The sequence below is a fragment of the Phaseolus vulgaris genome, chromosome 1, assembly GCF_051622355.1.
Source record: "Phaseolus vulgaris cultivar YP4 chromosome 1, ASM5162235v1, whole genome shotgun sequence".
NCBI classification, from domain to species: Eukaryota; Viridiplantae; Streptophyta; class Magnoliopsida; order Fabales; family Fabaceae; genus Phaseolus; species Phaseolus vulgaris.
In genome coordinates this window covers 53,449,550-53,474,607 of record NC_143498.1, presented here as the reverse complement: position 1 = coordinate 53,474,607, position 25,058 = coordinate 53,449,550, and the positions used below count along the sequence as shown (strand labels likewise).

The 25,058-nt window shown below is 33.5% G+C and overlaps 3 protein-coding genes across 5 annotated transcripts; all 3 read right to left on the bottom strand.

The window, feature by feature from the left end:
• Positions 1–2,263: 2,263 nt before the first annotated feature.
• On the bottom strand, positions 2,264–4,730 carry LOC137815083 (transcription factor bHLH51). 2 transcript variants are annotated; one of them, XM_068618119.2, is made up of 3 exons: positions 4,591–4,730; positions 3,536–4,006; positions 2,264–3,260 (listed from the first exon to the last, which is right to left on the bottom strand). In XM_068618119.2, the coding sequence occupies exons 2-3, from the start codon at positions 3,878–3,880 to the stop codon at positions 2,787–2,789; spliced, it is 819 nt and encodes a 272-aa protein (XP_068474220.2). In that variant the 5' UTR covers positions 3,881–4,006; positions 4,591–4,730; the 3' UTR covers positions 2,264–2,786. The 2 variants fall into 2 exon arrangements, with proteins under 2 accessions (XP_068474220.2, XP_090150638.1); XM_090294512.1 differs by lacking the exon at positions 4,591–4,730 and having other exon boundaries at positions 3,536–4,394.
• A 4,153-nt stretch (positions 4,731–8,883) lies between these two features.
• On the bottom strand, positions 8,884–11,216 carry LOC137815093 (uncharacterized). 2 transcript variants are annotated; one of them, XM_068618133.2, is made up of 2 exons: positions 11,033–11,216; positions 8,884–9,698 (listed from the first exon to the last, which is right to left on the bottom strand). In XM_068618133.2, exons 1-2 carry the CDS (start codon positions 11,072–11,074, stop codon positions 8,985–8,987), a joined length of 756 nt encoding a protein of 251 aa, XP_068474234.1. In that variant the 5' UTR covers positions 11,075–11,216; the 3' UTR covers positions 8,884–8,984. The 2 variants fall into 2 exon arrangements, with proteins under 2 accessions (XP_068474234.1, XP_068474235.1); XM_068618134.2 differs by having other exon boundaries at positions 8,884–9,695; positions 11,033–11,188.
• Positions 11,217–12,515: 1,299 nt separating this feature from the next.
• LOC137815092 (clathrin heavy chain 1) lies at positions 12,516–24,640 on the bottom strand. Its single transcript, XM_068618132.2, has 29 exons — positions 24,348–24,640; positions 23,798–24,002; positions 22,724–22,812; positions 22,550–22,628; positions 22,275–22,402; positions 21,480–21,578; positions 21,261–21,369; positions 20,541–20,620; positions 20,240–20,467; positions 20,088–20,153; positions 19,169–19,285; positions 18,661–18,858; positions 18,377–18,493; positions 18,169–18,228; positions 17,867–17,953; positions 17,441–17,659; positions 17,286–17,348; positions 17,093–17,197; positions 16,899–17,011; positions 16,537–16,789; positions 16,299–16,435; positions 15,944–16,222; positions 14,858–15,860; positions 14,104–14,589; positions 13,832–14,002; positions 13,562–13,747; positions 13,352–13,474; positions 13,124–13,234; positions 12,516–12,989 (listed from the first exon to the last, which is right to left on the bottom strand). Exons 1-29 carry the CDS (start codon positions 24,390–24,392, stop codon positions 12,840–12,842), a joined length of 5,106 nt encoding a protein of 1,701 aa, XP_068474233.1. The 5' UTR covers positions 24,393–24,640; the 3' UTR covers positions 12,516–12,839.
• Positions 24,641–25,058: the final 418 nt, after the last annotated feature.

Genomic DNA, 25,058 nt, shown 5'->3' with positions numbered 1-25,058 from the left:
TTAACACCCATATTTTTTTGTCACTTTTTCCACAACACTCACTATGCTTATTACCCCCTCCACCTCAAACACAATCAAGATCAAGTGATATTGAGGGACAATTATTTTCTATGATGTAAATCAAAATACTTTGAATTTCAGGTTATAAAAAGACCTAAAAGATGAGATACTTTTGTATTTGTAAGGGGTTAAGAAAGTATCGGTTGAACAATTGATTCCTTCTTCGATTGCATTCTCCTTCCTTTTCTTCTAACGTTTGGGCTTTGGTTCTCGGTCGAAAGTGCATCTGCAAAAAGTTTTGTGATGCTCAAGTCAGTATTCAATATTTGAATGATAGTAATATTGTAATAATGACATACCTTTGTTTTGTTTGTTATGCTTATTTATACATTTGTAATAAACCCTCTTATTAATGGATTGTAATCAATGTGCATAATCATAAAAATAGTATTACCTTATTTATCGTGTATTTTTTTTTACCTTGATGCATTTCATACAAGCAGGTCAGTCAACATCCGATAACGAGGGTTATAGGATCGTCTGACCCTGATCAATATAGTTTTTAAAAAGGAATTCTTTTTAAAAATTGAACTACCGGTATGAATCTCTATCAAAATAGTTATAAATTTTTAACCTCCATTGTGATCATAAAAGATTGTTTCATATATAAATTATAGAATATAAGGTGTAATATACCAAGTCGAACTTAAATGTAATATGCGGTGAAGTAAATGTTTTGAATTGTTTCATATGTATGTTATAGTTTTGATGTGTGAATCAAGCTAAGTTGATATAGTTTTGATGTGTGAATCAAGCTAATTTAGTTGATGGAGGGCAAATGAACATGAAAAATAAGCTATAAGAATCACCTCTAAGACTTTATTTGGATGAGAGTGAGTGAAAAGAAAAAGAGTAATGATATATTGACACTCTACTCCACTATACAACCTCTAAATGATGATATAAAAAAAGAGTATTTTTTTCATTTCATACAAAATTAAAATTTTTTAAAAAAAAAAGAGGATTGTATAAGGTTGTCAATATATCATTTTTCAAAGAAAAAAAGAAAGAAAGTAGAAGGTAAGGTTGTTTGAGTATATTTCAAAATGTTAACTATTTAGATTTTGATTACAAAAGTAAAATATTTTCTATATTTTATCATCCATTTATTAAAATATATTTTCAACCACTGTACCATGCATGTTTCAAAGCTTGACAACTCAATACTAATGACAATTATCAACTATGTCCTACACTATCTATAACCATCCATGGATAAATGTGTAAGTCTAGTCTCCCATTTATGCTTGAATTGGACATCACCCATTTCAAAAACAGTGTTAGTTATGAGTAAATGGACGCAGCAAAGAAATGTAGTATAATCCTTTTTGTACTCAGTTAAACCCAACACAACCTTCTTAAAACTATTATTATTATTTTCATTCACCTTCCTTCTATTGGATTTTCAAACATAAGGTTCGGTTCTTGTCCTCTTTTTAAATTTCATTTTAGTAGAGATAAAACAAGCCTTTATTCGGACAATAGTTAAGGAATTACGAAGAAAATATTTTTTATTAAAAAGGCATTAAAACGAATAAAAAAATACATATTTATGCATCTCAACATAAAATTTTCTCATTTATCTTTTGACGAATATTTGTTAGCATTTCTCATAAAATAATATCTACATTGAATCGTGGATGCCATTATTAAAATTGTCCAACATTTGTGCATTCCTCATTTGGTGGTAAAGCATTTTCCGCCTCTTTCTCCCACTAAGTTGTGTTTGTCTTTTTCTTTAAAATTTTTCTCACTTTTCGGCTGTTTAACGTGGTCTGTGTTTACTGTTAAGTTACCCATTTTTTACTGCATTGAATATGATTGCTACTTCAAACTGATTGGCTTTTTTACTAAGCACTTTTCTTATACTCTTAAGTTACACTCATGTAAAATGTCAAATCAATTCACAATAAAGAGGGCAAATTTGTGTGAAGAGATTCCTTTTCATCTATAAGAAATCACGTGAGAAAATAAAGGTTATATATATATATATATATATATATTATTCCAGTAACCATGAACGATGAACCATTCACGTTACATCATGGCATAATCTATAAATATTCTTAGATCGTCTTATAAGGAATACAGTCTAACTGCAATATGGTAGAAGCAGATCTTTTCAACTTGCTTGTTAACTAGATTTGTCAAACACAGGTAAAAATATTATGAATTAGAGAGAGAGAAGAGAAAAAAGGGCACATTAGAAAAAATTTCAGTATTCGCCTCATTAATTAACAAAGGAAATATCTGGTGTTGTGATAGAGGAGATGAAAACTACTTGAGTGGACATTGATCACATCTAGTTCTTAAAGTCAAACGTGAAGTGATTTAACACTAACATTTGTCTGCTAAGAATTAAGAAGCAACTCAATGATCACTTGCTTTTCCTCCCTTCTCTTCTTTTCTTTTTTTCTTGCTACGTTATTCACCTTTTTACTCACCCACTCATTCTATCCATTGCATGAAAGGTAAATCAATTTGCCTCTTTTCTATTTCTGATGCAGAAGGAGGCCACATACCCATTTCTTCCCTTTGAATTAGTTTCTCACTCTTTAACTTTGCTTTAATTGGTGGCACAGAACTAGTATTTTATGATTTCATCTTCCTAATGGAGAAGCTATATATCTTAGAGGTATGTAAATATTGAAAAATAAAGCAAATAATTGCCCCGCTGAAATGACCCTTAGGGGCAAAAGAAAATGATTTTGCAATGAACAATTAAGTTACTGTAGGCAACGAGAAGGCAAGAAGAATCTCTGCCTCTTACTTCTGGTGGGACAATTAGATGTCATGGAAGATGAAGCTATTTTGGTGACGGCAGATTTGAGGGACTGTTTGAGAGTGGTGAGGCAAAAACCCTCTTCACCATCCTTAGAACAAAGCACCAATATGCTTTTGATCCTGCCACCTACACTGGCTATGTCAGCTTTAACTGCTGTGAGTCTCAAGCCTTTGAGGACCTGGATGAGTTCAGGGAACAGTTCTGGTCGATCATCGCAGCAAACAGAAGCTTTGATCACAATATTTTCCTTCAATTTGTTCACTTTAGTGCAGCTTTCATCTTGAACATGGTCACAGTCAATTGATACTTCATCAATTTCAGTTGGAACTGTGAAAGCTCTGCTAACATCCATGGCTTTTCTCTTTAGATCTTTGACATGGTCTATCACACTGCCTAGTAAAGCTGCCTTGTCCATCTGCAAGTACCCAAATGTTAATCTCAGCATGTTTGGTCACACAAAAGTAATCTTTGTTCAATATTCTCTTTTTGAGATGAGGAAGTGGAAGTGGAATTGAAATCCTTATATAACTTTGCTAAGCATACCATGCCACATATCTTTCATAATGCATTCATTATCCAGTGTGATGCCAGGAACAAAATCCAGGTTATTCTCTTATTGTGCGTATTTCATAGTACTACTAAGTATGCCACTCATGAAAACTGAAAAAGAGGTGCATTAAATTGGTTTACCTTATCAGATTTGGGAATAAGTTTTCTGAGAGTTGCGAGCTGTGCATTGATTCTGTCTCTACGCCTTTTCTCTGCTTGACTGTGACTCTTGGAAGCACTCATTGCTCTCTCTTCTGCAGCCCCTTCAATGGGAAGTGGCCATGAGTGGAACTCACCAAATTGAAGAGAGGCAGAGTCAGTGACATGAGGCAGTATTTGTGTAGGTACTGCAAAGGAAGAAGAATGATCACTGCATTGAGCCCAGCTGGTGCCCATGTGCCAGCCAGAATCATAGTAGTTTTCCATACTCACAATGGAAACCATTCTAAAGTTTCTTCCATGATTTCTGAGCCTTTTATCTCCCATCCCCAGTTACTGTTTGCTGCACTAATAATGGTCGATCATCTTCTTATCTTGATGGTGACTGCTGTGCTGAGCAATACCCTTTCATTGGTCAAAATGATAATCGATTTTGGCTGTACCTGTCAGTCACTTCAACAAGAAAAAATTTCCCTCCGCTAAATCTAACGAACTTGGACTTTAGAAGGAGGGGAAAATGAAGAGTAAAAGAATAAGACTGAGGTGACCTCACCTATTAAGCTAATATTATTCGTATTTGAATGAGAAATGAAATAGTATGCATGAGTAGTATAGTATCTGGCAAATATAGACTTGGGAAACACTGTTACGTAGTCAGTAGTTGATATAGTGGATGATGATCAATGACTCATTGTCTTATTTTTATTAGACCACAAAGTGTTTTATCTGATCTAGTGATGATTATAGCTATTTGGTCTCCCTTGTTGTTCAGCTTAGATCCTACGGAATCAGAACTCATGTTGGTTTACTTATATTGAACTTTTGTGACATAGATTACTACTTCAGATTAATACTTTTTCATATAAAATTCTGTGCATGTATACTTAAAAAAATAAGCATCATTCGTATTTTCATAACACTTACCTAGATGTTACCAGTGATTGTAAAAAGTCACACATGGACCTTCATCAGTTGTTTACATATGTACTTATTAGTTAATCGTTTGATAAAGTAAAAAAGTAGGCACTGAAGCTTACACGAAAGTGCTGTCTAGGTTTTGTGGTGGTGGATCCCATTCATCAAAGATACTGCAAGATCTTCCACATTGAATTATAAATTTGGTGAAATTAAGCTTTCACGCCTTCTTTCACCCATGTCCCTGTACAATTATTCCAACCAAAGTTTTAGTCCCTGTCATGATAGCCAAGATGAAAAGGGTTACCCAAAGAAAATAAGCAGAGACAGAATAGTATCATAGTGAAAAAAGCCCAAGATTTGCTCAATCATAAATTGAACAAACGCATGATGTAACCTCATTAGTAAACGATTTGCCCTTTAAGTTGAAGACACTTGGTGGGTCCATTTTGCCAATTTTATGCTATGCAAGTAACTTGACTAGTCCAGCTGTGTATCTGTCTAAGACAAGATTTTGGTTATCTTCATTCATGTATCTTGATTTTTTGAAGATGAAAGTTGAAAGCATGGGACTCAGTAAAAGAAGGCCAATTTTATACACTTTGATCTGCAAGGGTTGCTTAGTGTGTCTGCTAGCAAACAAAGAACGCTCAATTACTTGTATGTAGGGTCCAATACACAGTCACAATTGCAACTCATAATAAAGAGTGACACGACTTCTGATCAACCACTCACTTTGTTATACAACACAACTTGTGTGTGTGGTTTGTTATGGTTCCGTATTTTCTTCTTTCACTTATTTTTTTTCCTTCTCTATCTGTCTCATCAAACCCTTTCTGGGTCCCATAATCTCCAGAACATATCTGCACTATATCTTACAATATATAATCACATTGACACACACACAAACACCCCGTCGGCAAGTGAAGTGTCACGATAAAAATATGGAAAACCAAAAGGATCAAAGTGAACACAGACAACACGTCTCTTGAAACTGCAATATGTCAAGAAATGAAGCACATGTGTTTAAGTAAGCTTATGTTGTTGTCTCTTTTCTTTGGTTTGAGTTTGAGAAGACTCAAAGATTCAATTTTCCCTGCTTCATGTTGTTGGTGGTACTGTACTGGTGCTTATCCACTGAGGATGGTAAAAAAATCTTCAAATCAGTGAAGCCCATAATTATTACACTGCGAGAATGAATTGAGTTTGAATGCAATGTAGAAAGAAAGAACATGGCAGAACCAATGTCTTGTTTGCAACCGTAAATTGAGGTCACTTTGTTTTGTGCTTCGCAAGCTACACTTTGGTGTATTATTGAGTGAGTTTTGCAGCTGATTGAAGGCTAAATAATTACATGCTTGAATTGAAATCAATGGCTACACCGACACATTCTCTTATGCTACAGTGATTATAAACCCTAAATATGTGTCCTCAAAATACACACCGCGTTTACGGAAGAAGTAATAATGCATTCTTCAGGATATTGATCAGTGTAATTAGTGCCAAATTTTCACCATATTGATAATTAGTGTAAAACTTTTGTGGGTTTTTTTTGGTACAGGTTTTGCACCTAGGTAAAATGAGTTAGATACTATTTCAAAATATTATATAATTATTGATGTGTTCGTGATTTTTTTTTTTTTTATCTTCTTTAATTGTTGGTGTTCGGTTGGAATGAATTTGAAAGAGGTACTTCACCGATCAAGTAAGTACTCTGTATAAAGAATGTGTATTCTAAATTGATTAAAACGTATCTTATACTTCTGTCAATGATTTATTTATAATGTTGGTCATGAGTCTTTATTATGATATGCTGAATATCCGTTATCCAGTGATGTGTATGGTGATCCCTGAGTTGTAAGGATATATATTCACAGAATATATTTAATATCTTTTAGTTAATCAAAATATATTTAATATATTTTAATTAATTAGTATTTAACTGGTTTTCGGAAGATATTTTCGCATAATTTAAGACATGATAATAACTCAAAGAAAATAACTAGTGTCTTGAAATGTTGGCACATTGAAACCGAATTACTAACTTGTCAGGTAGTATTTAGTTTTTACTTTATGAAAATAAAAAGAAATTCTCAAGATTATTCTTTAAGCTAAGATGATAAGAGCTAGAAAATAGAAAACATATAAAATCCTCACGTAATAAAAATATAAACACTTGAAAACATGTAAGAATATTGTAATCAAATAGTTATTTGGTGATTTTTATATAAGTAAAATGTAGTACTAATAAAAATGTAAGTTGACTAAATTGTGAATAATGAATTTTAGTGTTAGTGTGTTGGAATTTTAATGTAGAAGCCGTGCAAGAGTGATGGGTTTTCATAATGAATGTGATAAGTACCAAACAATTATGAGCTTTAATAGATTATTAAAGAGTGTTTGTATATGGGTGCTTGTACGTGACCAAATACTGTTACATCCACTTTTTTTTTTATTTCTCTTTTAATATTTATACGGACAAACAAAAAACATATAATAAATTTTATAGATTTTTTATACAATTTTTTTATTGATCTTAATAAAATAGTCATAATTTTTTTAACTTTTATTTATTTCTATTTCATAATAAATACAAGATTGTAAACTAATTAAAAAATAAATTCAAAGAAAAAAGTCTTAAATTTTTTAAACATAAGAAAGAGTAGAAAATAAATTTTATTTATTTATTTATTTTAATTATTTTCTCTTTTAAGTTCATGTTTTTACTATATCTTAATATGCGAAGAAATGAATTGTAACAAAAGAACTAACAGGTTAATGAATAATAATCTATATTTAAATAAATAATTTAACTTTATAGGAATGACTATATGAAAAAGAAGGATATTTTTTTAATATAAAGTTTGAGGTGTTTTACAATTAACAATTTTATTATAAATAATATTTATATTTAAATGGTAATATAAAGTATTTATTCACTGCTACTTAAGTATATTTCCTATTCTCTATACTATGCTTTACAACAACATCTTCAAATTTGCTTGGACCATTTTTGTCTCCCAAAATCTCTAATTATGGAAAAGTTATTCTCATTTTGAATTGTATTTATAAACTTTAAAAAAATGCCTCTGAATATTATTATGTATAATATTAAATTAAGCAAAACATTAAAAGAACTATGGGATTTTGGACTGTCTTTATGTAGAAAAAAAATTCTAGATGTGAAGGTTTATTTTATCTCAATTATATAAGAAAAACGAAGTCAAATTAGTTTATTTTTAAGATTTATCTTACTAATTATCAAGTCATGCACCGTATTTCAGTTTTTAATTTCATTCTTAGCTCTTTCTTTTACTTTCATAAATGTAGAATATTCGATTTTCCATCTTTCTAAAAATTAAGTTCTTAATTTTTACAATTAAACCCTTTAACTAAATTCATTAAATAGTTGAAATCTAATCCTAATCAAAATTCAATAATCCGCGGTAAGAATATCATATATTTCATCCTATACTAATAAACTTAATCTTTTTTTCTTTCTTCAAGAACTCAACCTTACACTTTACAAAAAAATCTCATTTTTTTTTTCAATTTCGCTTAAACTTTCTAAACCTTTCACAACTAAATTTTTTTTCCAACTACAAACTATTTGAATAAAAATTAAAAAATGCATGTAAATTGAAAATAATGAAAGAATTAAATAATTTAAATTAACAAATTGAATGATAAAATTTGGAAAAATTGATTATAGAAAAAAACTAAAATCGCTCATTAATCACAGTGGAGAAAATATAAATGCAATTAAGTCTACTAAATAATATTTTATTCTTGATAAGATAGTTACCTTTTATATAAGTGACACGTACAAACAATCACAATGATGTGTTTGTTTTAGCTACATGACGATAAACAGTTTGTTGATAATGACTATTTTGTGCAACACCACCTTATATGTATTGCATAAATTAATTGCTGTAAAGTATTTTTCAATAAAGAAAGAAAAAAGCAGATCACTGTTAAAAATACCTAACATAAGTTAGGTTTCAATGTTCCTACTTCAAATCTTACAGATAACATCATATCAATCACCACATTTGAAATATTTTTGAACTTTGGAGATCGGTGTTCCATTATGATTTTGTCCTTAAGGTACCACATGGTTGGAAAAGAAAAGTGTATTTAAATTGTTATTGACCTCGACTCCTGATCAATGTGAAACTATATTGGTATAATATTAGACATACCGAAACAAATGCACTTATATTATAGTTATACTATGAGAAATGAAAACAAAGAACAGAACCAATAAAATAAACACTAAAAAAGATAAAATGACAGGTACAATTTTGAGCATTATATATTGTTTTCTACATCCACCCTGAATTAAATGTCTCCTAGGTTAAAAATAATCATAATAACAATAATTAACTTGAAAAAAAAGTGAAAAAGGATCATGAACAAACACCATCAGTTCATAAAGTTTGAAGCAGCTGAAGCTTGTCTAAATATATAAATCCGCGATCTTCCTTTATGGTGAGTTCTTAAAGACGAAATCTCAGTACTCATTGAAATGGATTGCACCAACTTTCCACACAATGAAAGTTGTTGCAAACATGATTGAGCTGATTAAAACAAAAGAAAGTACAATGAGAAAGAGATCAGAACCCCCAGGAAATTGAAAAGTGAAGCCTGTTGATAACCCTCTTTTGCTATCATCAAACAAATTAGTTGGAGCCTCTGGAAGTCCAGATTTTTTCTTCCCTTTGTCACTTTGTTTTGAAGCCTCCAACACCCTGCTGCCCATGTCTGCTGGTTTAGATGGTCTGGTTTGCGGGTATCGGCTGCCAGCTCGAGCCGCCTTTAACCGCTCTCTTGCTGTAAGGGAAGTTCCTTTGGTTGCAGATTGTGCCTTAGGAGATGCTGATGATGATCCTTGCTCTTGGTTGATAGAACCATTGGAAGACTCTAATGTCTGAGATACTGATTCAGCATCAACTTTGGCTTGCAATTGGAAATTTTCATCTGGGGGATTCAGGGATGCTAACTGATCATTGGTTGGTGAATTTTCAGCAGTGTCAAATTCCTCACTAATATTGTTGTCTGCTGCAAGCTGATCACTATCTGCAACTGGAAGACAATGGCCAAATGTTCTTTCCTTGACAAGCTTTCTCGATCTAGACACTACCGATAAGGGTGTAAACTGACTGGCCTTCGGCAAAGAAGCTCCAACAGAATATCTTGATGCATCATGATACTTAGTTTCCAACTTCTAATGGAGAATGAAAAACTTTTGTAAGAGATCAGAAAAATGAGATTCAATAATAACATAATTGAATCATACTAAACTAACTAGTGATAAACGAAATCATTCATCCATCTTTGTCTACAATAGAGTTTTTGATGCGATATTCTCAAGTCATACCAGAGAATCACACTCTACTCTAGTTGAAGTGCTTGAAATAAAATTGTATTACCACTACATTTGATTTGAGTAATGAAGATAACACTGCTTATAATTTCATTAGTTAAGAAGAAAAAAAGGCACCAAAACCCTACAAGACCTGGGTTCCATTGCAATCACCGAGTGTATATATTTCAGTACAGTGACATAAAGCAATCCACTGAAACAATAGCTATCACAAGAAGTTCATCAAACGAAAACTTTTTATTCTAAAGAACAAATTACTATAACCATTAACATTATGATTATTATTTAACCACTACAAGAAATATTGATATTAGTCTCCGTTAAAAACCCATCAAAGATTAAAAGGACACTCAACTCACTCAAATTATCATTTAGTGTCTCCTTTTTAGTCTTTGTGTGGACTTGTTGAAGAGGCTAATATCAATATTTCTAGTACTGAATTTCAAAAAAGTCTCCGGCCAAATAATTAATTCCTACCTTCTAAACTTCTGTATGCATTTCCTCAGATCTCTTGTAGCCCAAAACCTAAATTTCTGTTTTTTCCTGAACCTCTACTTTTAGATTTGTGGATTTGAACAAAACTCAATCTTATGAGAATTGTTCCGCTTATGTCCATTACTTTGGTCTTATCTTAGGTTTTTCCAATAAACTCTCATGCCAAACACCATTGGATTTTGTGTGTGAATAATATAATAGATAGCCCATAACAAATGTAAGATAAAATCTGATACCATCTTAATATTTGAATTTCGTCTCAACCCTCACTTAGATTTTTCCCAATATCTATACCTTCAACAACCAGTCTCCATTCCTTTATACACCACTTCCTACCATTGCTTAAAAAACTTTTTCTCGAGGCTGCTAAACTGAGTGTTGGCAACTATAATTCTTTGAATTGCATACACTATATTGAAAATTAAAATTTCCCAGTTACATTTTTCCCAGTAGAACAAAAATCCAGGACATCACAGAGCTTTAACTCAAAAGTCTAAATGCATACGTTGAAATCATTGTCACAGATAAAATTAAAAGATGCCGAAAAGACCAGAAAGGGTGTGCAAACACTCCACAGATAATTGGAAACCAAAAGCAAGAATCTGAGTTGAGAAAACCATGAATATAGAAAAAGTCCAAGGAAAAGTGAAAGATGAAGTATGAGAACAGGAAGCACTTACCGTTGAGCTGAAGCTGACGATTGAGTTTAAAGATATGGCCATCTTCTTAGAGTTTTTCAAAGCCCAACCATGGATAGCCACAAGGAGTGGTCTTCCTCTTCCCACTAGATTGTTTATTCAGGACTAAATTTGCTGTTGACACACGCCACATAGCGCGTGACCACACTTATTTTTCTTTTCGAATAAAAGAAAATGATAAATTACACGCATTTTTATATATATTTGATAAAATTTCACCCCACATTTATATATTCTACATAAACAAGTATTTCTTAATTTATTACGAAATACTCTACTGAGTTAACTGACTTTTCAAAAAGAAAAGTATAAGATATAAATGAAAACTTTGTTATTCTATTTGAGTTGAAGTAATCTAGAAATGTTTATACTTTCATTAATTTTAAAATTGGTTTTTATAATTTATTTTTTTGGAAACAAGTAAACTTGTTTATACCTAATAAAATTTGTTTCTTTACTAGGTTGTAATTACACATGATACAACAGGATAAGAAAAAAAAGGAGTAAGAATATACATAAATTGTAGTTAATTTACAAACTTGTCCAACTGAACTCAATTATATTTTGTAAATTAGATTAAGTTCTTAAATTTGATTTAGCTTCATTTTGTATATCCAATTAAAGTTGAGTTATAAAAAATGCATAAATTTCAAACTCGAATAATCTAACTTTACCCAACTATATAAATAATACAAAATATCATTTATTTAATAATTTTATTATAAAAATGATATTATATCTTATATATAAATATTACTAGTACATGTATATATACTGTCATCATCATATAATTATCATTGCTATTAAAATATTTATATTGAAGTATTTTTCTTTTCTAATTATTTTGAATTACTCAACTTTCAACTCACTTATAATTAAGTTGAATTGGATTGTTAGAAGAAAAAAAACTTAAACCTGATCCAACTCATCCTTAAAAAAGTTTACCTTTCACAAGAATATTTTAACATAATAATGTTCAATAAACACTCCAGTGTATATTTTAAGGTTCTTAGCTCTTACGTTTCTGAATATCGTTTTATATCGCATAATTTAGTATATATAACAGACACATACAGATCACGATTCATATATAACAGACTCTCTAAAAAATCAACGAAATTAAAACACACAAAAATACCAGATTTCAACGATTCATATATAATGCACATAATGAAATATACTATGCATGAAATCTTGCAATCATACATTTTATGCCCTAAAAACTGTCGGGTGCAAGGGATCAAGTAGTAACCAGCACTATAGATATTGTCCAAAAAAAAATTAAAAACAGTAGAATAAATGCGTACGAAGTCAAAACCAAGATCAAACGTGAAATGAAGAGGAAATAAAACACTCATTTTTTAGAAGATAAGATGCACAGGAGAAACAGCATGCCAACAAGCTTTAATCAGGCAGCTTCCATCACAAGGAAAAGTGGAATAAATCCATGAAAAACATGAGCCAGGATTCAAAGTCGGACTATTTCGTATTATATTTTGGACCATCATTTAATACAAGAAAAATGGTTACATACAGAAAATCCTCGGCTAGCACGTAAGAGCAGCCCAAAAAATGACTCAACTATAAAAAATATTACAAAAATATGACACAAACCCCCCAACAGAAAATGGAAATTATTTTGGCCTGAACCTCCTCCAATAGAAGCAAGGAAAGAATACTGCATTAAAATCCCAGAAGAAAATGTTTAAAAACACCCAAGCTGCTACTTTGCTCTCTGTATACACACTAGAGTTCATTGTATACACTTGAGTTCATGGTCGTTTTCCTGTCAGTAGCTGCTGCCCATGGGTGGCATACCGAAAGGAGGCATTGGAGGCATCCCCAATCCACCCATTGGAGGGGGAGCGGCAAAGCCTCCTCCCATTCCAGGCATTGGTGGTGCGGGCAAAGCAAGAGGCAACAACTGAGCATACATATTCTGCAACGAGAGAACATTATATGCAACCGGTATTCATGTCATAAAGTTCAATAGAATAAGAATGTTTAATAAATAATCACAAGGAGATAGAAAATATCAACTAAAGCAGGAAACAAAATAGACAAACTAATTACCTGTTGGGCAATTACTTCCTTCTCTTCTTGCTCTTTAGCCTTCACTTGGCTCTGCGCTTCAATCTTGTCCTTCACCAGCTCATCAACTTTGCCCGTGTACTCACGGATAAACTACAACATTTAAAAAAAGACAGTGAAAGAAAGCACAAGATAACCCGATGAAAAAAAGACATACAGGTCAATGTATAATTAAGTAATAAAAGTAAGCAGCGCAAAAGGAAAACAAACCTGTAAGAGATATGGGAAGGCAAAATCAATCATATTGTTCATCCAGGCCAACTCGAGAGCAATGTCTGCCCGGATCAAATCGTAGCAAACAAATAGACACGAGGCAAAGCATTCTTTCTTTCCCTGCATAAACATGTAGAAAGATGTTAATCATGTTAAATGAAAAGTTTCTAAAAATGGATTATATGCAGTTGAAATTGAATTTGGTACCTGATCAATGAAATAAACAAGCAACTCCTCAGCAAGTTCACGGTCACCAGATTGTGAGGCTGTCTCCATGGCATCTTTGTAAAGGTTATCCTTTTTAGACAAGGCAATGGACTGCTTCCATCTACCTGCCTTCTTGTAAATGTAAGCAGCAACACGCCTCATCTCAAGAAGCTCATGCTTTTCAATCTGCATTCCAGATAATAATAACGATAATCTATCAGGTTCCTAATATTGAATTGAAAATAGTCAACACAGAATAAATGCTGCAACCTTCTGTGCAAGGCCTATTTGGTCAAAGTTATCATGAAAATCAATCGACTCGCGCAATCTATCATAGTCTTCCTCCTCAACATATATTTCATTCAGGGCTTCATTAACAGCAGACACATTGTTACTCTGAACTGCAACCATGTATGGCTTGACAAGACGGAGTTGACCAGCCTATAATACATCACAGAGAAAACATTCATCAGTGAAATAGAAAAAAAGATATTAAGTGAAAAACTAATATCTGATGAAACTGTTGCCAGTATTAATGCTACCTTTCGCATGATGTCAACAACACGTGCATGATCAACACGGAGAGCAAGGACATTCAGAACATCATTGATAAGATCAGGATGCTCTTGTAAATAGAAATGAACGGCCTTGTAATACAACTCAACATTGGCAACTTTGATAACAACATCTTTGAATTGCATGTGATCCCATGCTTCAGGTGAATGGTTCATGATGGTTGTTGCAGCATTATCAAACTCGTCATATTGGATGTACAAATAGGTCAGCTCCTTCCAATGTTGTTGTTCATCACAAGCCCTTATAAGCTTTGGAATGTTGAGTCGGGTAGCAAATAGTTTGATATGCTCCATAAGCTTCTCAGGACGATATCTAGCATATAGAACTCCCAACTCAGTGAAGATACCCATATGTGCCCGTTCTAATCCTAAACCACTCTCCATGAGGGATATTAGCTCGTTGAAGCAACCTCTATTTTGATAATATTCACTGACCTCTTCCAAATCATCCACCTACCAAATTCACAATGAAAACTGACTTAACAAGCATCCAAAAGTGTATAAGCTCACAAGAAGCAGACTCAAGTAATGCTCAAAAACCTTCCAATCATCACAAGTTCTTAGCATACATTTTAGTATAATATTTCTCCATTACATTTTGAAAGAACAAATTATTCAACCTTTATAATTTCAAAATCAGATGACAGCTAAATAAGGAAAAACAAATCAAGTTAATTTAAAATTTTAATTAATGACTTGGCAAATAAAAACAACATTTTACCTGAATAATAATGTTAAGTCCACATATCTGGGCCAAGCGGAACTCCTCTGCATCAACACATGCAAAGCAAACTTCCTTCCATGTTTTTGCACTGTTAGCTTTCCTTGCTGCATCAACTGCACCTTGGAACTGTTTCAACTTCACAAGTGTAACTGCCAACTTGGCCCAGTTAGATATAAAGGCAAATATGATTTTGGCAGCTTCATATAGTTCTTCATCATACAATCGGTCACCGACATTTTGTAGATTGGCTACATTTGGCATAAGAATGAATTCCTCAATGTCACTGAGCCTATCAATCTTTGCATACGCATAAATGAGCTCACTGTCCACCTTGGGTTCTTTAGTCTTCTGCCTAACCATCAGCAAGTATCTCACCAAGTCATGGTAAACATTGGCATTTTCAGCAGCACGGATAACATCCAAAAATTGTGTAGTATCATCTGCTCGTATAAAGGACTCGATGGCATCACTCACTAGTCCTTCCCTTAGTTGAGCTGTGGCCACCTGACTCCAAACAGCATCTTCTTCAACTCGGAAAGCAAACTCCACAGCTCTATCAATGCTATGAATATTATCTAACAAGACATTGACTGCTTGGACATTTAAGTTGAACTTCTTGAAAATTGCAAATGCTTCCTCATATAATTGAGCCTCAACAGCCATTTCTCCAACTGCAGGCCCATCAAAATTATCCAGTCTATTAATATAATCCATAACTCTGGATGGATCGGCCTTTATTGCTGTTAAAATAAGTAGATTCTGCAGATTAAAGTTCCCACTGAATGCAGAATTCTGAAGGACTATCTTCTCAAGAAGCTCAATCAATTCATGAGGTAGATCAGCAGTCATGAAAGCCTTAACAGCAGCCGATACTTGTTCAGGGCTCTTGCTTTCAGGCAGAGCTGTGGATACAACCTGATCAATAAGTTGCCTTCTGTAGGCATTATCAGGGTTAAGAACTTTGTCCCAAAGATCACCATCCATCCTCTCAACAACATATCTGCAATCCAGATAAAATCATGTAACCATTGTATCCAAGGACAATTGTTTAGAGAAAAAAATATATAAATACAACCCACAAACCTTGCTTGTAGTTTAAACAAAGAATTTTTGTTTGTCACATTGATAAGTTCTTCATCACATTGTCCTCGCCTATAAGCTACAACTGCTAAGGTGGGATCACGTTTCTCACAATATTTGCCCACAACTCGAGAATCATAGTATGGGTTGGTAGTGAGAAAATGTTCTGGATTATTGTTGCTATCAATGATGATTTTACCCAAAGCATTGTGAACATGTACATCCTGGCTTCCCTCGCTAACAAGATGTTCCAAAAACTGTGAGAGCAAACGAAGCCGGTTCCTGCATGCCAAATTAACACCAGAGAAAATTAGAAAGGTGAGCACAAAAAAGTGTAGGAGTAGAGAACCAATACTACCTCTTCTCACACTCCTCCACAAGGGGCTCCACTGGCAGTAAGGAACGAACAGAGAGAATCAAGCCTTTGATAAAATCTTCTGGACACTCATCATCTAAAAGCTGCCCAACGACTAAAGGAGCATTCCCTGGGTTCACCTATAAAGCAAAGCAAGGCACACAGTTATGAGTCAGACTGACAAAGTAGACAGTATTCAAGAAATAAAAAGGCTACTGAATTATAATGCAAACTATAATACCTTCTGAACATAACCTTCAATGTAGCGAAGCATGTTGCTTGTGTATAGGTAGTGTGTTAGATCCGGAACAAATCCAAATCGGTCACAAACATTAATCAGAGGTCGTGCATCTGGAAGCTTAGCCTCCATTAGAAAGTTCTTTGTTTTCTCAGCATCATAGAAACTTGATTCTCTAGTCACACGCTCAACCTCTTTGATTTGTCCAGTCTTTGCTGCTGCCTCAATGTACTTAAAGTGAATGTCAGGATCCTCACTGTCCCATATTCAAGGGGGGAAAATTAGCTGATATCAGACCATTTCCCCTTTACAAATGGCATCACTTGTCCACCAGAAAAATAGTTCTATAGAAATGAAAGAATTACCTGGAGCTCAAATATGATCCCAGGAAAAAATACAGCCCTTCATATGACCTGAATTGCTCAAAAAGCTTTATGCAAGGATCAACGCCTAACTGTTCACAATATTCTTTGGCAACCTAGACAGATATTAGTAAGCTTTTAGTTTTCAGTCAAATATTAATAATTACATGTTATAGAAGACAACTATAGTTTCATACCTGCACAATAATCTGTAGGTTGCCTCTAAGATTGACAAGCAATAGGTCTTTCATGCACTCTAATGCCCATTCTCGTGACAGAGTACCAAAAAACTCAACTAGTGACTGCAAAAACCAAAAAACGACCAAGTATGTTTAAAACTAACACAATGTTTCAATAGACAAAATTATAGAAGCAATGGAGCACACAAACCTGTGGTTCAATTGCATGTGTATTTACAATCACACGTTTTACATCTGATAACTCTGTGTAATGCTGCACCAAAATAATGTAATCAATAAAAAGGGGAGGCTTCTGGGTTAAGTAAGAAAAACAGTAAGAATAAAACACATTTGGTGAGTCATTACTTGCAAAGCTCGCACATAAAGACCAGCTTTTTCACAAAGTTGGGCAATACGAGGACGGTCATAATGACTGAACATGCCATTAGCCAAAATTGCATCTGCAACATTAGGGAAAGTAACCAGATTTATCTCCAACACCTTGGTTTGAAGGAACCCATGTTCTGGTAGATTTGGTTTCAGGACATCTAGGAGAAAGGCTGTTGCCTCACGGATCAGATTTCTCTGAACATGACAAAAAGAAGGTAATGCATGAACTGTCAACCGATAATAAATAATTACAGTTAAAAAAAAAGGAAAGGACTGGGTGAATGCTTGTACATACAATCAAGACAATGCCACATAAAGAAACATTTCACTCATCAACGATCATGAAGCAAGAATATTATATTACTAATCACCATAATGACTTAATCATATTAGATAAACAACCTGAAGAAACAGATCAGTTATGGTGTTGTAATCAACTGGGCAACCTCCCTCCATTTGCGACATCATTAATGCAAAATTAACAGCACCCTACAAACCAAAATGAAAAAAAAAAGTTGTTCAATTAGTTAGTACAACTACTAATATTGCAGATTGAGATGAAAAAAGTAAAGTTCCAGAATTTCCATTCAGAACATATATAATTTGATAATCATTTATCTAACAGAGCAGCAGAAAATGGAAAAAATACAAAGAAACAGTTCAACACAAATAGTGAAAATGAACTACATAGGGTACTCCCGTACCTGAGGATCTGTCCGGAGAATGGTTTGCAAAAGGAAGAGATAGTCAGGTGTATAGCCAACCTGTATCAAAAAGTAATGAAGATTTTCAGGTGCAAATATCCAGTAAAATGCAGAGGTAAGATATGAAATGTTAATATAACGGCCAATTAAAATACTCTAGGCCACAGAACAGAACAGAGTATTATTTGATACTTAAACAAGCCTCTACCTGCTTAGAGTATATTAGAATCTTGTCAAATTCCCTTCTCTCAGCAAAAGCAGCAACAACTTTTGGTGTAGCTCTGGCTTTGATGTATATTTTTAAAGCAAGATCATTGTCCACAGTCTACATTGAAACAAATTAATCAAAATTAAAACAAAAAACCCATTTCATATAAAACAAAATCAACAAGCAGTAGTATACTATTAGGTAAACAATTAAAAAGAAACAAAAAGCAAAAAAATAAAAAAATAATCAGTTTAAAGTATTTCAAAATTTCAAATGCAAGCTACCTTTACAAGATCTCCTAGATCCTCACTGCATTCAAGCTTGTCCTCTGCCAACCAGTTCTCCAAAAGGTTTTTCTTGTTCTGGTTCACTACCAACCTTGACAATTCTAATGACTCAAAGGCATTCAGCTTTCCTCTTGTCAGAAGTGTTCCAAAATACTGCAATAGTGGAGGAGTTTGCCCAGCTTGCACAGGAACACTCTGCCATAGAGAACAAAATTGTGACACTTTACCCATGAAAGTCTAATTGACTATGAAAAAGGGCAAACAGTTCAAATTTCCTTTATCCATAAAAACAAGCAAAGATGAATGCTTAGGTTAAATTTGTTGAGGAAAGAGCACAAACAAAATATTTGATGGCTATGTCTGTGTTTGGTTTTCTGTTGTAACCACATTCAATGGGATTTTCCCACTTTCCAAAACAAAAACACAGGAGAGTGTCTGTCATGTTTGATTGGCATTCAGTTAGTTGAAAAGAAAGACAAACAAGCACTATAACTCATCACCAGACCTGAAATTTGGCAACTGTATCAGGTGTCCGAAGGATTCCTTGTGGAGACTCAGCTGCAAGCTCAGCTGCTTCTTTATACTTAGTTTGGGCAAATAGTTCATGGAATCGTTCTACCACCTATAATGTCAACAAGTAGGCATGTTAATGCCTAAAATTCCCACAAAAAAAAGCAATAAAAACAAAATCAATTTAAATGAAGATAAGATACTCTAATCAAATAATACCAAAAAATAATCAAAATATTTTAAAAAAAATACATCACCCAAAAAATTAGCATGCAGATTTCGTTAATAGAGGAAAAAAAGTAAATGACTAAAGAAGAAACGTTTGTGGCCATACGGAATTCAGGTCACTCACATGACCTCCTTTGACCCATGCATCTACCTTTTAGAAGCATACAAATTTTCTACATAAAAAGGTTCATGGTATTAAAGAGATACAGAAAATATCAGCAACAAAAGGAGAATTCTGTTGAACAGATATGTAATGACCAGAATAGAATAAGTAAATGGTGAAGAGAAATATCAGTAAGAATTCCTTAAAAGAGAATGCTAACAATTGTCTCATGGAACTGCATAAGGAATCCAAAGAGAAATTTTTCATGGGAAATTTATCAATGCACTCCAGCGCGACTTGATTAATTTCCAATGCAATCTCACTGTAACTTCCTTTGAAAACTTTATTTCCTAATTCATTAATCAATACCTTTAGGACACTCATTGCCAACATCCTTTTTTAAAACATTGCACATTGTACAGTAGAACGACCATACCAAACCAAATATTACAAAAATTGGCATTTAGCAATTAAATAAAATCCCATCAAAGATAGCATGTAATATCCAATTTCTTAGAACCATCCTAAGTGCTGAAAACACCCCAATGACCAAATAGCAAGTTTGATATGAAAATTGACATACCAATTTCTCAGCCCCAGGAAGATTTCCTCTCTTGGCAAGATTAACTGCTAGCTCCAAATTGTTTAGCTGTGACAATAAAAAAATGAAATTTGTTGAAATGTCACCTTTTTTCCCTTTACAATAAAAAAATGATAACAAGATCAGATACATACTTGACCACTGACAAAATTCACAATCGTTTGCTCATTAACAGTAGCCAATAACACCTGGCCCCTCCTGTTAATAGCATAAAAGCCTCCAACTGATGTAGCTTCTGATGTCAAAAATATAGGATCGGGACTAATTCTGTTCCTATATACAGCAGTAGCTGTCTCCAAATCATAGACAAATAGGAGACCAAGTTTCGTAATCACATAAATCAAACTGTATTTGTGGGATATCTGTCAAAAGAGAAAATTATGAATCAAATACCTGTACAGTTTTATAAATGAACAATTCTAGCAACTTTTGTACCTGCATGGAAACTGGAAAATCATCAGCAAAATCTGGGGGAAAGAAAAGGTCTGCCTGTTTCTTTGTAAACGATGGCTTCCCTGCAAAGACATTTGATAAGGTAAGTTCCAGATTGATGATCAACCAAATCAAAGATGATAAATTATACAAATGATTTAGCTATAATACAAAATATCTATCCATGTTCAAATATCCTCATTCATTTCAGTATGCTGCTCCCTTTATTTGTGAAATTAATCACATCAGCAGCTTCGCTGGCTTATCATTAGATAGAAAATCCAACAGAAGACTGTCATCATCACATTATTCAAAATTTCCAATCATTAATTCAAACTTAGTAATCCCTGTAGCATGGTCAATTTTCTAACAAAAAGCAGTATATTTCATTATTATTAACCGAATCTATTGCCAATAATGAGTAACCTCCTCCATACTGCTAGTGTAAAACATTATCACTTCAATTTATCCATCCACAATTTGAAGTTTAAGAAATCGTTATTCTGAGTTGAAGAATTTAGAATAACAAGACAAATGTGCCCCTCTAGGCATATCTTTTAAGAAGGATCATACTTCTCCCACAATTCTGTTCAATAAAGTATATGACCAGTTTAAATTTAGATTTCTGATTTAAAAAAATAAGATGTGCAATTCTGTTCAATAAAGTCCATTAGATTAATTAATACTGAAGAGACAGATGTGCAAAAGAAGATATATACAGACCTGGCTGTGCACCCAGCTCAATAACATGCAACTTGGATATAATTTGACCAGCATTAAGTGTCTTAGTGGCAAAAGAAATCAAAATAGAAGGATTTTCATTCCCAGGAACCTGTCCAAAAAGCACTTCAATTTTTCTAGTATGATAGTAACATGATATAGAAGTATTTATTGGTAACTACGAAATTAGCGTAGGAAAGTAAACAAAGAAAAGATACACACTTTAAATTGAGCAAACGATGCAGCATGCGCTTCAAGAGCCTGGCTTCGCTGTTGATCCACAGAGAAGAGCTGCATGTTTCCTTTAACCAATTGTGGCCTCTATAAACAACACAGCATACAAAAATAAAACCAAGATCAGACTCAAACAAATTCTAGTAAAAAGAAAATGATTATTTTTAAGGATAACCTATCCCAATAGCGTAGACTATATAAATTGTTTTAATCCAACACCTCCTCAAAGATAAGTCCTTTGAGCTTGGAGTGTTGATTGACACCACATAAGCCCATTTTTTTTCCTTTGAAAGCTTGAAAGGGCGACAAGGATCAAACCCAGACCGCTTAATCAAGGAGGTTCTAATACCATGCCAAGAACAAACTGTCCAATAGCTTTCAATTTTTAAATTTTAATACCATAACAATGGTTGCAAGATTTTACACATGTAAATCCAAAGGAAACCTAAAAGAAATAAAGACAAAGGAATATGAGAAAAAAATCTAAATAACTAAAACAAGAATCATTATAAGCTATTTACTATCTACTAGTGAAAAGGAAACACTTTTGTGTCTCTATATTTTTTAAAAAGTAAATGAAAAATAGAAAAAAAGGAATAATGGTGGTCAAATAATAAATGGTGAGTGATTTGTGGTGTGGTGTGTTATTGGAGGAGTGATTTGGAAAGTGTAAATAAGATTGTGGGAGAGAAATAATAGTGGTATTTACAAAGGTAAAATAGTACACCAAAAGAATGTATCTCCATTATATATAGTTATAGATGAAAGACGCTAGAGAGATACCTCAGGGGAACCTGGAGCAATACCAATCAAGACCAACCATTTTTCTGAAGGATCACATCGATAATTAATTATTTGATTGTTTGCCAAATTCGCTGTTCTCTCAAACATCTTGACAGGTTCTGAGTCACCTACAAGTTACATATATCACACAGAAATATCCTAGTAAAACATTTGAAGATGAGCAACAATTACAATGAAAAGCAATGGATAAACTGAAAAACATAATAGCACAAAACTAAATTGTCAAGTGGAATTGCAGTTCATCAATTTATTACCTTCAATTGACCAATGGTATACAGAGGTTTGTGTCACAAGACCCAACAACTTGGGGCTAATCCATTTCCAAAAGACCACCTGCACATGCAATGAGAGCATTTCACATGGATTAACAAAGTTCTCATCTTCAACCATCATTTAATAGTGCTTCTATAATTGCACGTAATAGTTACCTGCTCAGGCATCTGATAGGATTTCATCTTCGCTTTCATTTCAATGTTAAAAATTTGTAGGTGGTCTTGTGTTGTTCCTTGGAGTTGAGCTTCAAGAGAAGGATGCAACTTAGAAGCAAATATAACACAAAGGTAAATAATAATTAAGATGTAATGCAAACAGAAGCTTGTGACGAAATCAAATAAAACCTTGAATTTTCTCCCAATAGTTGGAATGGTATGAACCTTTAGCCATTTTTACCAATGGTTATTTCCTCTCTGCTAGGGGCTTTTTTTTTTTTCTTAATATGCAACCACTTTCATGGTTATCAAATGATGGTATCGTGAATAATATATATAATCACAATGTGTAATTGGCCTTAGGTAAATTGTGAATGGTAAATACACTATCTGAACAATAAATCATGGAAAAAATACGTAACAGGTTCATAGCATTACAACCAATGAAATCAGTCCATCTTCGATAAACCTCATAGGGACAAAGTGGTAACCTATTGGTGACTTCCCCTAATAGTCATATTAGCTCAGCATGTCAGAACTGAAAGAAAATTACAAAAGTTTTCTTCTCCGACAAAATTATATCACTTAAGATCATGATCTTTTAATTTCAAGTATCATGTGTCATATTAGTAATTAAGAATCAAACGCTCCTGTTTCACAATAACGTACCCCTAATGGACAGGATGCTTAAAGACACACGCACTCGATAATCTAGTAAGTAGAACTAATGCTTCAGAAGCAAGTAAGGATCATAAAATCAAAATTAGCTCAGACTGTCTAGTTCAACTAAGTTCTGATACAATGCACGAAGCGCATATGTTATTTCACTCCTAAACAAGTTGAGACTAAACTATTTTGCTTCAATAGCAAAAAAAAAAAAAACATAAGGAACGTAAGCAAAAAAAAAAAGTAAATATATAAAGAATAAAAACTCCCAAAAAATCTCAATATATACAATGTTATGAAAAATCCAACTCAGTACCGAATTGGCTTTAGTTTGATTATCCACACCATTACTAGCCACAAACACAAGTTACAAGTTCATGAGAAGAATGCAACGAACTAGTAGCCAACCTTTCAAGGCAAGGATTCTGGAATTGGGATTCATAAGAGCGGAATCTGCAGTAATAGGCCTCCTCAGAGGCTGATTCGGCATGTTCATATCAACGATAACCACACTATTCTGCGGAGACGTTTCTCGAACGCATATATACTTTTCGGACTCCATCGTCACATGCGTGAACGTGATGAACTGCGGATTTATGCCAATGCTTGGCAACTGCAATCACAAATCACGCAACACGAGTCAAACCACTCTCAATTCAAAACACAGTCTCACTCCACAGTTCAGAAAAAATAAACATCTAGATCTACTCTAACTCATTAGTAAGAAAACGAAAACAAAGTAGCTCAGTGAACTTCGCAACAGCAGCACCGATCGAATTGGTTGCGGAACACTCCATTCGGAAAATGAAAATCCAGTAAAGCATAAGAGTGATTTGCAAAACTTCGATAGCTATTGTCAGTTATAAAAATAGCAGGTGCAGTTACAGGTAAGTTGAGAAGTGGAGTTGCGAATTAAGCTAAGGAAATCGAGAGAAAACGAAGAGCTCGGAGAACTCACGGTGAGAGCTTCTTTCATGGCGATCGGAGCGTTCGCGGCCGCCATGACGGCTTGGATGGAAGAGTGAGATCTGCGGCAGCGATTGAATTGGAAGAAGAAGAAGAGTCAAAAATCGGTGCGAGATCTGGAAGCAAGTTGGACCCCTCTAAAGCGAAAAGAGGGAGAGATCTACGGGGAAGAAATAAAAAAGGAGGTTCTGACACTAATAAAGCGGACTTAGTGAGAAACAGAATAAGAAGAGAATTGAATTCCTAAGAAAAAAAATAAACGACAGAGAAACAGTGCATGAGTCTATCGTGTTATTAGCTAATAAAGCAAATTTATGTAAATAAATTTCAAAATTAAAATGTTACATATTAGATTTACAGCCTAGCAATTAGCATGCCAGGGATCTGAGTAATTTGATAATGATTTTGTTCATAACTGCCTCAAAAATAAACATTAAGAAATTAATATTTCAGCAAAAAAGAAGAATGTAATAAATAAAATCATTAAAAGTATAACATTTACTGAAAAAATTATATACCTAAAATAAAATATTATTATTTTAATTGAGAACTCCAGTTTATTTATTTAAAATATAACATCATATTAGTTTAGCTTTGTTTTTACGGACAGCGGAACAGTGTAAGGATCCAACTAATTCTTCTTTTGTATCTTTTTTTTTAATTAATTTTACTTCTTCAAGGGATAGTTCAATTCAACACAAAT

Coding starts and splice junctions, on each gene's coding strand:
- LOC137815093 (XM_068618133.2), bottom strand. CDS start 11,074: ATGGCCATATCTTTAAACTCAATCGTCAGCTTCAGCTCAACG. Junction 9,699..11,032: donor TCGTCAGCTTCAGCTCAACG/GTAAGTGCTTCC, acceptor ATTCTCCATTAG/AAGTTGGAAACTAAGTATCA.
- LOC137815083 (XM_068618119.2), bottom strand. CDS start 3,880: ATGGGAGATAAAAGGCTCAGAAATCATGGAAGAAACTTTAGAATGGTT. Junction 3,261..3,535: donor TTATTCCCAAATCTGATAAG/GTAAACCAATTT, acceptor GGGTACTTGCAG/ATGGACAAGGCAGCTTTACT.
- LOC137815092 (XM_068618132.2), bottom strand. CDS start 24,392: ATGGCGGCCGCGAACGCTCCGATCGCCATGAAAGAAGCTCTCACC. Junction 18,229..18,376: donor TTCTAATATACTCTAAGCAG/GTAGAGGCTTGT, acceptor TTTTTGATACAG/GTTGGCTATACACCTGACTA. Junction 14,003..14,103: donor TTGTTGACATCATGCGAAAG/GTAGCATTAATA, acceptor GATGTATTATAG/GCTGGTCAACTCCGTCTTGT.